Genomic DNA, 14,819 nt, shown 5'->3' with positions numbered 1-14,819 from the left:
TGGCTTTTGACCAGATTTGAAATGCTGATTTTAGTTGTGTATTTATTTTGTTTTTTTTTACCTAGTTAATATATACTGTTTTATTATTTTATTCATGATAAACTATGTATGTTATTGTCGCTTTTATCCTATGTTATTTTTATTTATTTATTTTTATCTGCACTTCCCTTGTGTACTGTTGTCTTGTTTTCTTTGTTCAGCACTTTGGTCAGTATCTGCAAAATGTCTGAAGCTGATTCATGTTACTCAGTGAATCAATATTCCTCATAATGCTATGACGTGGTGTCTCTTTACACCAGCAAAGAGACATGTTCTCATCAGACCCCCAACCTCATCACCACTATGCCCTTGCCACAGTCCCATCAACATCCTAGAATCGAGCAGATGTTATAGGGGCTGTAATGGAGGTGTCTGTGGATGTGACCTCCATGTCTAGAGTCATAGCGCTGGGATTCTGGCTGTGGTTGTGCTTTGTCTCTGATTGTGTTTAAACTACTGGAGAACGCAATTATAAACGGCATGCCTGTGGTTCTTAACAGATGGGACTAAATACTGGCAATCTCCAGTGTGAAAAAGGCACATCTTTGCTGACTTGTTTTCATGACAATAATGCCCCTCCTCTGGGTCAGTTAGAATGGAGAGGGAGCCAGCAGCTCTGAAATTATTTGTTTAATTGGTTGGGTTTTTAGACAGATCCCAGAACTAAGACCTCTCCCTCACGGCGATGTGAACCACATGGAAAAGCTAACACAACAACTGACCATTTTACTTTTGTGTGTGTGTGTGTGTGTGTGTGTGTGTGTTTGTGCATGTGTGTGTGTGTGTGTGTGCGTGCGCACGCACGTGCACGCATGTGTGTGTGTGTTGTCTTCCAGATTTCGAGCCAACAGGTCCCTGCTAACTGTGTGATCAAGAGGGAGCAGGAGAAATGCATGGAAATGATGGCCTTGGAATACAATAATCCAGAATTCGGTGAGTCTCTGTTCCCTTAATGCTAAATTTTACATATTAGCTAATCAAAGGATTTAAAAAAAAGAAAGAAAGAATAAAGGCAGAGATTAAAAACAGGATCAGCTTTGGCTTCTTTATGCTAATGAGGTGGTGATAAATCTACGAATTGTAGATGACTAACCCGATTCTTGACAAAGGGAGCGCTATTGAGGGACCTCACAGTTCATAGCCTCTGTGCTTGATTTGAAGCATCAGAAAATTAAAGATGAGCTGACAGAGAAATTGGGCTAAGAAAAGACTCTATTTTTGGAATTAGGGAGGGGCAAATGATGACAATCCTGAAAATGAAAGCTGATCAGTGAGTGACAGGTGTCTCTCATGCTGATTAGATGATGACTGAAGGGGTGCCTTGTACCAGTTCTCCTTCTTGGTCTTGATTTAGAGACCATGTTTTCTGACTCGACTCTCAGAGCCAGAAAATAACAGTAAAACAGAAATCCAGGGGGGAAAGTATAAAGAAGGCGAGTTTCTCTCTTTCCTGTGTGTGTGTGTGTGTGCGTGTGTGTGTGTGTGTGTGTGTGTGTGTGTGTGTGTGTGTGCGTGCGTGTGTGTGCGTGCGTGTGTGTGTGTTTTATTTAGTTTGTCAATAAGATTTTTGAACAACTTGATAAAGAATTATAATAGTCCAACCTAGAAGTAATAAGTGCATGAACACGTTTTTCAGCATCACTCTGAGAAAGGATGTTTCTAATTTTAGAAATATTGCACAAATGCAAGAAAGCAATCCTACATATTTGTTTAATATGCAAATTGAAGGACATATCCTGGTCAAAAATGACTCCAAGATTTCTCACAGTGTTACTGGAGGCCAAGGGAATGCCATCCGGAGTAAGAATCTGGTTAGACACCATGTTTCTAAGATTTGTGGGGCTGAGAACAATAACATGAGATTTATCTGAATTTAGAAGCAGAAAATTAAGGATATCCTGGCCTTTATGTCTTTAAGACTTTCTTGTAGCTTAATTAATTGGTATGTGTCATCTGGCTTCATGGATAGATAGAGCTGGATATCATCTGCATAGCTATGAAAATGTATGCTATATCTTCTAATAATACTGCCTAAGGGAAGCATGTATAATGTAAATAGAACTGGGCCCTAGCAAGGAAACCTGTGGAACTCCATAATTAAGCTTAGTGCATGAAGAAGACTCCATATTTACATGAACAAATTGGAGTTTATTAGATAGATAGATATGGTTTAAACCTAACCTTAAATACCAACAGCATGTTCTAATTTCTGTAGAAAAATATTATGGATAAGTATCAAATGAGTCCACTGTCAGAGGCTATGAGAAGATCATTCATAACCTTCACTAATGCTGTTTCTGTACTGTGATGAATTCTGAAACCTGACTGAAATGGTTCAAATAAAGCATTCCTCTGCAGATGATCAGTTAGCTGTTTTCCACCTACTCTTTCAAGAATTTTTGAGACAAAAGGAAGGTTGGAGATTGGCCTATAATTAGCTAATAGTCGAGTGATGGCTTTTTATGTGATGGTTTAATTACTGCCACCTTAAAAGCCTGTGTCATGTAGCCAATTAATAAAGAGACTGATCATATTTACGATTGAAGCATTAATTAATGGTAGTACTTCTTTGAGCAGTATTGTGGGAATGGGGTCCAATAGACACATTGAGGGTTTGGAGGTGCTGGAAGTAACTTTTGAAGTAAACTCAGAAGGATCAATCTGAGAGAAAGTGTGTAAATAAATATCAGTTGTTTTGAAAACAAATGTAAATTTTTTTTCAACTAATGGTTAAAATTTTATTTGTGAAGAAATTCAACAGCCCTCTGACTCTTTGTCAGCCTTTCTACAGTACTGAAAAGAACATATAAAGAACAACAAACTCTTTTTCCAGGCTAAATAAAAATCTAAAATAAACACCATTTCTACTACAGCTTACGGGTAATCTGCTTTAAGGCACATGTTTGTGTGTTATGCTAGGCAGTCAGGTACTTCTGGTTTGAGGCTCTCTTTTCTAGAGGAGCTACAGGATCCAGAGTTCCACTTGGTAACCCTTAATAGATGGCACTAGAAATCATAGAATCTCATTACTTTGAAACACATTCCACTCAACACTGAGCTCTGCTGAGTTAATGGTGATTGGTTACTGGCAGTTTAAAGTGTTACCTCTTTTGCCACAATTTAATAAAGCCAAATACTGCACACAGCTTCGTCTCTTTTGAATGGCTTACCTTCATCAGTGGGGCTAAACCCAAAATATCCCCAGTCTACTAGTTGCTCTTTATTTACTGCTTGCAGTCCCCATCTTTACCAGCTCAGTGAGCTGTTCAGAGAGAAGAGCTGAAGGAGGTATGTTCATTTTAAAATGATGTTCTTTTCCAGAACATTTAACATTACATGAAGCGGCACAAATATGTTTCGATTACAGCAAAGATAACAGTGTCATTTATTAAAAAAAAAGAAAAAGTCCAGTTGGCCATTATTGAATATTGTTAAGGCAGTCACATGCTGAATATATTCAGTAAGATACGATTCCCTGTGTGTTTCAGTCTCAAGTTAACTGAGGGAAACCAAATTGAGTTTTTAGTTTGGCTCCAAAAGCAATTAATCACTTTATTCGTCTTTGGCAGACAGGATCAGAAAGTCTTAGTTTTAATGCATCCAAGGGGCAGTCAAAACAGATTGAAATACAGCTCTGAAAAACACCAGATGAGAAGCTGCCTAAGATGCATGCCTGCTCTGACTTGGCTCATTTTGTGCAAGTGTACTGTAACTACTGATTGGCCACTCATTCCCTGTCCACTGCAATCAGCTACTGCTTTCCTGTCATACTGAAGTGAGGGAAGAAAGTGGCTCCAGCAATTTAAAGACATGCAGAGAAACATCCAAATCAAAGCCAAGTCCACTGATTTGTATTGAACTGAAGTGAGCTAAAACCTGTTGTCATCACCAAATTGCTAAAGACTGAAAGTCATCTGAAAGCTCTTCAGCTACATTATCACACCAAAAAAACTGCATTAAATCAGAACTCATTTTTGTTTCAATGTAACACACTTGAAAAGTCAAGTGTAAACTATTTAACCAATTCTTGGGCTGAGGTTCAAGAATCTCAGACCAAAAAAAGAGGTAATCTAAGCACTTTAATGCTAACATAAGCAGGAAGCACAGAGCCTATTGTAGTATTAACAAAAAACAGTTGCAGCTATCACTGATATCACTGATGTCCTGAAAGCAGACTCTCAACCTGAGGTACCACTTTACATGCTTTACTGCAAACATACTGCAAACATCTCTGCATCTCCAACTCAAGGCCTGTTTTGAAGTGAGCCTTAGACATTCAAAATACAGCACTAAATGATTTGCAGAGACAAAAAAAAACGAGAGAGAAAAAGGAGAGCATCAGGAATACAAGCTGAATGGCTGAGGTCTGTCTATTGCACAGACTGATTATAATTCAAGTCGGATTGTGAGCCTGGGTGTAGTTACTCTGTTTAAAGAACCATTCTTTATGCTTGTTCACTGCCCACTTTTCACTTCGAGGGGGAGGTGGAGCACATGGGACCATTTACTTACTTACTAAGCTTCATTAGTTTGTGAATACCTTAAAGAAAAAAAAAATGAGTTTGAGGTGTTGTGGGTTTAAATACAGAGTTTATATTAAAACGTCTGTTTTTATAGTACTTCCTTTATTCCAGTGGGACAAATCATATCTAAAAACCATTAAGTGGTTTTTAGATATATTAAAATGTCAGCCAGAATTGTAATGCTGAATTTCAAAGTCCCCCTGCTGGACAGCGTTGGCAGCATAATGCTACAATAAGTCTCAATGATAGCTCATCAGAATCATGTTTTGTTGCTTTGATAAAAGCACTATAAAAAAGTTTAATATCTAAGTTGTGTTTTTGACTGGGGACAAATTGTTAGGTAGTTTATCTGTACAGCTAACTGCTACAATGCTTTATTTTTTTTTTCAATGTGTATATGTTGGAGTATTGGGCATAAAACCAATTACATCATCAAATTACTGCATACCTCACTGATGCAATCGCACGTGAAATATTGGTCATAATTTAGGCCAAAATGTCCATTTTTTTTCTAATAACTTTATAACTGTGTCTAATTTACAGTCTGCTACAACAGCAACAGCAAGCAAACACACAGGATATACTATCATCACATAGCAGCATTTGACTCACGTAGTATTTAGGCTCAAAGAGCAGTTAGATAGCTACAAAGAAACCTGGTCAAAATAGAAGCTGATACATTAGTAGTGATCTCAAATGATGCTAATAATGAACATATGGCCCTTTGGAGTCGAACACTGAGCTTTTCTCCCTGTTGTGTCCCCAGACTGCCCGTGGCTTTGGGACAATCTGACGTGTTGGCAGCCTGCCAGGCTTGGAGAGGTGGTTGAGGTCAACTGTCCTGAACTCTTCTCTCAGTTCATGAGTGAAGAAGACTATGGTCAGTTTCTACACAGTCATCATTGGCACTTTTCTTTGACTTTTTAAAAGTGCCCTGTCCAAATCTTTGGAGTGAGCAATTTTACTACGTACTGCAACATGAAAAAGCAATCTAGAAACGGAGCTACTTGCTTGTACATGCATGCTTCCTGATTTCTCTGTAGAAATAAGTCTGTGTTTGCTGTTGACTCTATGTCTGCAGAACTGGGAAAGGTTAGTCGTAATTGCACTGAGTTTGGTTGGTCAGATATCTTCCCCCACTACATGGATGCCTGCATGTACAATGAAGGAAACAACAGCCACACTGTGAGTTAAACAGCACCTCATCATCTGCAACTGTGTCTAATGTAGCAATTTATCAGACCTTTTCTACATGAAACACTCTTTATTGTGTCTCTATTACCATTTCAGGACATGTATTATGTGTCAGTGAAGGCTCTGTACACTGTGGGCTACAGCACCTCTTTGGTCTCTCTAACCACAGCCATGGTCATCCTGTGCAGGTTCAGGTGAGAAGTACTGTACATCTTTGATCTCATCTTTTCTAAACCAAAAGAATCAGCTACAAGATTAAAACCACCGACAGCTGAAGTAAATAACACTTTTAATGGAAGCTTTCTGTGCAATTTACTTTATGAAGCAGGATATGAATGGTCAGTTCTTGAAGTTGATGTATTGGATGCAGTAAAAATTGGCTATGTAAGGATCTGAGAGACTGTTACTGCTGCTAGACTGTATATATAAGGTGACCATGGCCACTTATCACTTTTTGGACTCAAATAAGGGATGCTATCAGCTGATACTAGCAAGCATGGTCAGTAAACTGCATCCATAAACTGTACAGGTGAAACACACAGACACAGATACCTGATAACAAGTCTTACCACACAACTAACAACACTAGAATTTCACAACCAAAACTGAAGCACAAACTTCTTGGATTGTCTGTACTGCACAGCAGAGATCAGATTAAAATGTTCCCAAAGACACAAAAAACAAAACCAGCAGAGAGATCCAGCTCAGTTATTTATCACCCATATTAGAGTTTGGACATTTTAATATGGGAGTCTATGGGGACTGACTTGCTTTTGGAGCCAGACTCAAGTGGCTGTAGACACTAATACATCTGCTAGAAGTAATAGTACCTATGCATCTAACACTGCTGCCACAGCTATTCAATTCAGTTTTATTTATATAGCGCTTCAAGGCACTTTATATTGTGAGGCAAAGAGCCTACAATAATAATCCTACACTGATGTGTTAATAGTCAGTAGCAATGTTTTTTAGAGCAGCAGTTCTGTGTGTTTTTTGAAGGGAAAAGAAAAATCTTTGTTAAAAAGTAATACATTGCTATTCAGTATGTTCACATCTGTTCTTCCACACAGGAAGCTGCACTGTACCAGGAACTTCATCCACATGAACCTCTTTGTGTCATTCATCTTGAGAGCTATTTCTGTCTTCATCAAAGACGGCGTGCTGTATGCGAAAGAGGACAGTGAGCACTGCTTCATACACACTGTGAGTAAGACAAGCTGCACATGTGCCAGAAAAGCAGGCTGTACTCTGTGTACTGTGTACTGTGTTAGAGATGTTTAATGGCACCCTTACTCACACATATTGCTTTTGTCTGTCTTCTCTCGAAGCTCGAGTGTCGAGCAGTAATGATATTCTTCCACTACTGCGTCCTTTCTAACTACTTCTGGCTCTTCATCGAGGGGCTCTATCTCTTCACCTTACTGGTGGAGACCTTCTTCCCTGAGAAGAGATACTTCTATTGGTACATCATAATAGGCTGGGGTGAGATGTCTAACATGTCACGCTGTTGTTATATTCATATCTCCAGACTGAAGGTTGTGTTGTTTACTTGGTGATCTCTGTTACAGGAACCCCAACAGTGTGTGTGACCATCTGGGCGGTGCTGAGGCTGCACTTTGATGATATAGGGTGGGTTATGAACAATGTTTTAAGTAGACTCTTGTGTTTTTGTTGTTTATGTGCTGAACATCCCATTTCATCATCCTGTGCTCTCAGCTGCTGGGACATGAATGACCACGCTGCCATCTGGTGGGTGATAAAGGGACCTGTGCTGGCTTCAATTATGGTAAATAACCAGGACACCAAAACACATCCTTCCTTTGTCGTTTATATGTGTGATTGTATATATTTATTTTTACATTATTATACATACATATATTTTTACAGGTCAACTTTGTGCTGTTCATTGGCATTATCATCATCCTGGTTCAGAAATTGCAGTCTCCAGATATCGGTGGAAATGAATCCAGTATTTACCTGTAAGTGCTTAACATTAGCATAAAATGTGTCATTAGACCCATTAAATTGTATATGTTAGTATATATATCACATGTTAGTGTTTTTAATGTGTTTAATGCCTTATTTGAGTGTGTAATATTTTTTCTCTTATTTTATGGTCAGTGCTGGGAAGTACCAAGTGTTTTACCCAGTGAGAAGAGTAATCCCCATTTCTCAGTTTTCAGTTATTGCAATTATTTTGTATTTAGACTTTGATTCTTATGGATGTGTAATGCAGCTTCCTTTGTTTGATGGATGAGAATATTGTAATAGTTTAGCCATTAGCAGGCTGCCATGGCTCCTGTGGCATTTAATAGCTGCCAGTCAGTGTGCATTATGTTGCTAATAGGAATGCAAATGAAAGGAGTTCTCCAGCTCTTAACACCACATAAAATGCAATCCATGGTGACATTTTCTGAGTTTATTTATTATTAAAAAATGTTTTAGAAAGTGCATTTCATTGCAAAAGTGGAGGTATTTCACTTTGGTATATTATATTAAGTTCATGTGACTTATCCTTTTTAAGTTCTGCACACAAAATAAACAGTTTAGTATAACACACCTTACCTTATTGACATTACATAATTATTTGAAGCTAGTTTTCTTAAACTTACCAAATTTTACAGTTTATTCAGTTTGCTGCTTGTAAGTCATTAAAACAGTTACTTACTGTCATTATGTGTGAATTTGAAGGTCATAAATTCTGTATTTCTGCCTTTACATTTCTGTAGAACATATTTTCCTTACACATAAATGCAATAATATTATCCTGCTCTATAATATAAATTATTATTACATGGGACATTTTACTTTTGATACTTTCATTTTTATTCTAGTATTTGGTTACTTTTTTATACAGTTTATATTTGTGAAATTTTGGGACGTACCTGTGCACTGACTGTTATTAAACTGATATTAAAAAGCAACCTGCTTTTCTTTTTTCAAAATGAAACAGAGCTCGATACATTCCCTGAAAGGCACCCTGCTGCTGTGACTAAAATGCATGTAGCATTCTTGTTGTCATTTCTGCATAATTTGGTTTAGATGTTGGACAGCAGTAACACCAGTGTCACTGACACATTTTTGTGAGGCTGCTGTTTAGTCGATCGTTCCATTTTGAGGGGGCGGGAGCCTTGGACAGATTGCCAGCCTATCATAGGGCTAACATTGTTGACATGTACACACACAACTCCAAGCAGTTTAGAACATGCATGTCTTTGGACTGTGAGAGGAAGATGGAGTTCCCCGTGTGTCTGGGGTATACCCCACCACTAGCTGGGATAAGCTCCAATTAAAGTGTGGATTTGGCAGATTTTCAGGAGCTCATTCTGGTCTGATTATTGAGACAAGTGTTTAGTTTGGCCTCACAGTTATAGAGATGGTACTGACTGAATATAAAACCTGGAAATTACTAGAAATCAGTAAACAGAGTGTAGCATATTCATCCTACATACATGTATCCCCTAGTGTCCAATTGATCATGTGTGTATATACTGATTGTAATGAAGACTGACACATGGTAGACTAGTTCTCTCATGGTGATGAGTGTGTTGCACGTGTTTATTTTGCAGGAGGTTGGCACGTTCCACTCTGCTGCTGATTCCTCTGTTTGGGATCCACTACACTGTGTTTGCCTTCTCCCCTGAGAACGTCAGCAAGAGGGAGCGTCTGGTGTTTGAGCTCGGCCTCGGATCCTTCCAGGTGACTTGTCTCTCCTTTGCAGCCTAATGTTGGCAAGCATAATTGTTATATTGACTGTGGACTTTTCCAGAACATAATTTTCAGACTTGGATCAGAGTCAGATCAAGACTTAAATTCGAAAACATGCATTCAAACCTGCTATTCAGACGTTCTCTTTAGGGGCAGCCAATCAGAATAAATGGGGCTTTAAAACAGCTTGTTTCACACAGAGGATGAGGTGAGGGGCTGCTCCAAAGTCCGGTATGAGGAGTAATTTAAACTTGTATGTTATGAAAAGAATAAAGAAGAATAGAAATCTGAAGCTGGACATGAGAATACTAGATGCAAACTTTTTCTTTCTTTTTAAACCTTTGTTTAAAAATTCAAAAGTTAAAACGTAATTTTTACTTGCAATACAAGAAGGCAGCTTACCGTCTGATCTAATCACCCTGCATATTCATCCACCCGTCCCAGACAGTGCAAAATAAGCATGAGCCACATTGCTGAAACTGCCACAATCATGGTTGAAGTAAAGCTGAATTATTCTTTACCAAATATTGTGTTTGCTTTCGATACTTGTGTCTTTGTCTCATGCTCTGACCCTCTGTGTTTCCTCAGGGCTTTGTGGTGGCCGTCCTCTACTGTTTCCTGAACGGAGAGGTAAATCTTCTTTAAAACAAGTTATCACCACAGAATGATTGAATCCACATATTTACACATCAGTTAAAGTTTGAGATGTAATTAAATGAATCTGACACTAAAACAAATGTTCGGATCGTACAGAAATGCTCGTTATTTCCAGTCTCCACCAGGCATTTCATTTTCCAGTAATTATTTAAATAAAATCTGAATTTAAAAAATAATATTCACAGCAAAAACATTTTTACTGTTAATATTCTATTTAGTATATAGCATTCAGTATATAATATTGTAAAAAAAAAAAAATGTTGCAGAAAGGAGTAAAGGAATCTGACACGTTATAAGCAGCTCATTTGCATTGTCCTCCTTTTAGTAGAAACATTTTTGGAGCTCAGCACTTTCTGGAACAGGATGTGACTAATTTAACTGTGTGTAGGCTTAAAAACCATGAGATTGCATTTTCTGCTACAGTCCAGTCAGAGGTGTAGAGACTGAGGGACATTGAGCTTGTCTCTTTCCAGCAAGGTCCATTAATAATGACCTTGTGAAGTATATCCCTCAAGGTGCAATCGGAGATCAAGAGGAAATGGCGCAGCTGGACGGTGAACAGGTACTTTGCTGTGGACCTGAAGCACCGGCATCCTTCGCTGGCGAGCAGTGGGGTGAACGGGGGGACGCAACTGTCCATCCTGAGCAAGAGCAGCTCGCAAATCCGCATGTCCAGCCTGCAGGCCGAGACCCCGGCCACCTGAGCGCCACCGGTGGGGACGCCAAGTCTGATGACGACGCTGCCGCCTCTGTCCCTGACGCCGCCAAACCTACCATCCTCCCGATGACCAGCCTCACCAACCCATTCCTCAACCCCTACCCTAACCCATACCCTGATGAAACCATGATGGAAACCCAGCTCACCTCCAGCGACCTAGAACAGCCTCTAGTCTGAGCCTGCATCTCCTGGAAATATGACCAAACCTGAATGTCAGGTGCCAAATATTGAATGATACATTCAGGTTCAGCCTGAAGCTTCACTCTCCTGTTTCCTGAACACCGTAAAAAAAGGCATGTGTGCAGGTTGAAACAGTCTTCTCTCTGTATATATCATATTGGTGTTCAGAATTGTCTAGTGTTGCAGTATTTGCAGTACAGCACAGAGGGACCAAAGAGCTCTACAGTACAGTATGTATCTCCTCACACTGATCATTCCAGTCTGTCTGAGGACACTTTGGTCCTAAACGTTCACATTTTTCTCAAGATGTATTTTAGACAACTTTACACTTAATTCCTCTTTAAATGCGAATACGAGAAATGGTGTAACTGAAGAAAGACTGGTCTCTTTGATGTAAATATTTTAATGGGACACTCCACTGGATTTAAACATGAAGATTAGTTTCCTCTTAGCTTGTCCTCTGTGGCTGAAGTTTGTCTCAACTTGGACTTTAGATTTTTTTTATCACAAAGAATGTGTCTGAAACTGTGGGGATGTGTGTGAAAGAGGAGATTCAAGTGAAAAAAAAATCTTGCATTACATTATAGGACATCAGCACTTAGATTCAGGATAACTGCTGCAGCTGCTCCAGTTTTAGCCAATCTTTTTTTCAGTTTGTCTCATGTGGGTCTCCGTAATCAACATAAAACTGCAGCGCTAAACAGCTTGAGTGACCTTTCAAAAGAATCTGTACACTTTACACCTTAAACAGGAATGCATATCTCTTTTTTCACCTCTTTGTCAGTGTTAATGACTGAAGTATAAACCCTAAGGCAGACCCAGCTAGTTTCATTAGCTTCATAGCTGGACCCAAAGCAATCCCTCCTTAGTCTGCTCTGCTTCACTGCATATAAAGCGCTGAAAAATCTGTCCATTTTTTCCCCCTCTCAACTACTGCAGTACCCTTGATGCACAAACAGTGACTATATGTGAAAGCCTGGCATTATTATTACCAGTCTCAGCTGTGACTGATTTAAAAGAATATAAAGGATGTTGAAATCAAGCTCACTAAGGAGTGTCACAGAGAAATATTACCAACAGGAGAAGACTGAAAAATCAGTATTAACTAGATTATTAGATGGACATACTTCTATGTAATATACCAAAAAAAGTAAAAAAAAACAAAATGTTGAACTTCAGATGTGTGCAGAGTGCTGAGGTTTGCTGAATACGACCACAAACAGACATCTTTTAAATCTCAGCACTGAAAGGTCTGAGGAGAAGACACTTATGCAGTCAGTACATCTGTAGTTTTAAAAGCCGGTAGTACAGAAAATGTCAATGAAAATGAAGACATGACTGAAGTGTCATGAGTTCAGTTGCTTGCATGAAATGACATTTTATTGTCCATGTGGGTGTTTTGTGAAAATTCAGTGTTCCAATTGGATGGTTTTCAATGTTTATCAGGCTGCTGTGGAGACAGTGTACTCTGTGTATCTCCCCCGCAACCTCCTGCAGGAAGTCCCAACACTCTACTGGTCTAAGTGGAGGTGTAGACTGTGAGCAACATCACAGCACTTCTTTTTTTGGGGGGCTAAAACCTTCGTTTGTTTGTTTTTCCCTGACAAAGGACCTTTTAAAAAAAATCAGTTTGAATCATTTTGATTAATGAGGGGTTCTTCTCCTTCGCAGGAGCGTTTTGTTTCTGATGCTGTTTGCTTTCATTCTGCTTAAAAACAAGCACAGTGAGGTGGATGTTACCTTTACCAAGATGGTAATTTTTTTTCTTTCCAAAGACAAACGAGTATTTGCACGGCCGTATCTGTTTGCAAAGTTTGCTTTGCAAGTGATGTCACTGCAGATTTTTCCTTTTGGTCCGGCTCAGCTATCCTCTGAATCCCAATGTTTGACCCTACTTTGTGTCTCCAAAAAGTGCCTTTAAGCACAAATTTTGACTTCTGTTGATGAGTTCAAATACAAGATTTGTCTTTTCAAAAAACGAAACTGCAAAGAGAAGGGTTCTACAAAGTGCTTTTACAATGCTTAAGACTAATTTGAACCCTGGAGGCCTTCAAAGTCCTTAAAACATCTTTAAGGATAAGCAGAGAATACGACCAATTAGTGTTGTCATTAAAACAGTGCTACAGTATAATGACTTCTAAACACAGGGGTCAGTGTCCAATGCACTACATCACATGTACATAGTAATAAACGTTCTTCTGTTTTTGTACTGTGGGCACTTTTCCCTTTATGGCGGAAACATGAGAAATTATCGGACAGCAAAAGTTCTCATGAAGATTTTTCTTTCTTTTCTTATTTTTAAATAAAAAAATGACACATATCTGCTTTAAAAACTTAAACTCTAAACATTAAACAAATGGCAAATGTCTGAACTGTATCAAAAAGACAAACTGGGTCTTTAAAGCTCAAATATGGACTAAATTATTTGATTAGCATAATACATTTTTGCTAATTACGCCATCTCCTTGGTTCAGTGTGTTATTGTATTGTTTGAGCTGTTCTTCATATCAGCTGTTTGAAGTCATACAATGAATATTATTTTGGTGATTTACAGGTAAAAAGATGTCTTGTATGGAACCCTGAAAGTTAAAATAAAATAAAATAAATAAATAAATAAATTACTGAAATAATTTTACAATATTACTTATGTGTTCAGGAATCATTTAATGCTTTGTCACTGCCATTGCTCCATAGTAATTCAGAAAAGTGGAAGCCTTTGAAAAAAAATGTTTTTATCATTTTAAAAGGTATATTGTTTACTGTAAATTTCTGTATTTATAATAGTTTAAAACCTTTCAAATTAACTAAAGCAGAATGTGAAGAAACAACTGCTCTGATTGTATGTCCACAAACATCTATGTGATGTGTTGAAGAGATAGCAACTGAAGCTGAACTATGGCCTGAACTTTTGTGTAATAACACTTCTTACCACAAGATGGAGCAGCAAATCAATATAACCTTCATGTAACCAGGCAAGTCATTGGAAAAGCATTCTTACTTACAATAATACAATTTTTTTTCAGTGACCATTACAAAATATATCTTTAATATAAATTTGAACAACATTTTACATTAAGAGTTACAGTGAGTACTACCCTCCTATCATAGAAGAAAACAATACAAAGTCTTAGTTTAGTTTAATTTTATTATATCACATTTTTTCCAAAAGCAAACTAATTAAAATGATAAAGTCTTGAAAAATAAAATCACTATAACAGAAATTATACAGTAAAGATAACATTAATGTCCCAAAACAACTGTATATTTAGGTGGAGTTGCTCAGGCTGACTTGAAAATATGACTTGTAGACATATATGAACACTGAAGCTAAAAAATTAATCCTTGAAAAATTTATCTTTTTCTGTCACAGTTTTTAAGATGTAAAGTCATTGTGGTGCTTAGAAATTTGGCCTGTAAAGACATCAAGTCTAATAGTCAGTCAGTATACTTAAGTTAATGAACTCTTTCCCTTCTCTCAGTATTTTAATAAACTAAATTTCTTTTAACTTGGGGTATTATTTTTTTTTTTTTACTTTGTTTTAGTTATTTGTTGTAAAAATAAACAATACTGAATATTTTAGGCAGATTAATAATGGGAAAAAACAAAAAAAAAAAAAAACCACTTAACATCCACCACGTTACTCATGATCCATCTAGGGTTAGAGGCAGAGTTAAGTTTAGGTGATATCCAACCTGTTTCCTAGAATTTTTGCCCAATTGGAGTACCCAAATAGAAACAAAATAAATAGAAAAATCTTTAATAGAAAAACGGTAATACCAGAATAACTGTAAACCTTCAG

The 14,819-nt window shown here is 37.8% G+C and overlaps 1 protein-coding gene across 1 annotated transcript in view; it reads left to right on the top strand.

Moving 5' to 3' along the window:
* adcyap1r1b (adenylate cyclase activating polypeptide 1b (pituitary) receptor type I) overlaps positions 1–13,473 on the top strand; it is a 42,804-nt gene extending 29,331 nt beyond the window's left edge. The window contains exons 3-14 of the mRNA XM_030728361.1: positions 876–972; positions 5,329–5,442; positions 5,644–5,747; positions 5,853–5,950; positions 6,827–6,959; positions 7,085–7,238; positions 7,325–7,385; positions 7,473–7,542; positions 7,644–7,735; positions 9,326–9,455; positions 10,053–10,094; positions 10,624–13,473. Of these exons, the coding sequence (XP_030584221.1) occupies positions 876–972; positions 5,329–5,442; positions 5,644–5,747; positions 5,853–5,950; positions 6,827–6,959; positions 7,085–7,238; positions 7,325–7,385; positions 7,473–7,542; positions 7,644–7,735; positions 9,326–9,455; positions 10,053–10,094; positions 10,624–11,016 (1,488 nt within the window). The 3' untranslated portion in view covers positions 11,017–13,473. The remainder of the gene's footprint in view (positions 1–875; positions 973–5,328; positions 5,443–5,643; positions 5,748–5,852; positions 5,951–6,826; positions 6,960–7,084; positions 7,239–7,324; positions 7,386–7,472; positions 7,543–7,643; positions 7,736–9,325; positions 9,456–10,052; positions 10,095–10,623) is intronic.
* Positions 13,474–14,819: the final 1,346 nt, after the last annotated feature.

The sequence above is a fragment of the Archocentrus centrarchus genome, chromosome 4 (assembly GCF_007364275.1).
Source record: "Archocentrus centrarchus isolate MPI-CPG fArcCen1 chromosome 4, fArcCen1, whole genome shotgun sequence".
Lineage (NCBI taxonomy): Eukaryota > Metazoa > Chordata > Actinopteri > Cichliformes > Cichlidae > Archocentrus > Archocentrus centrarchus.
The sequence above is the reverse complement of the archived record's forward strand: the minus strand, read 5'-3'. Positions and strand labels throughout refer to the sequence as shown.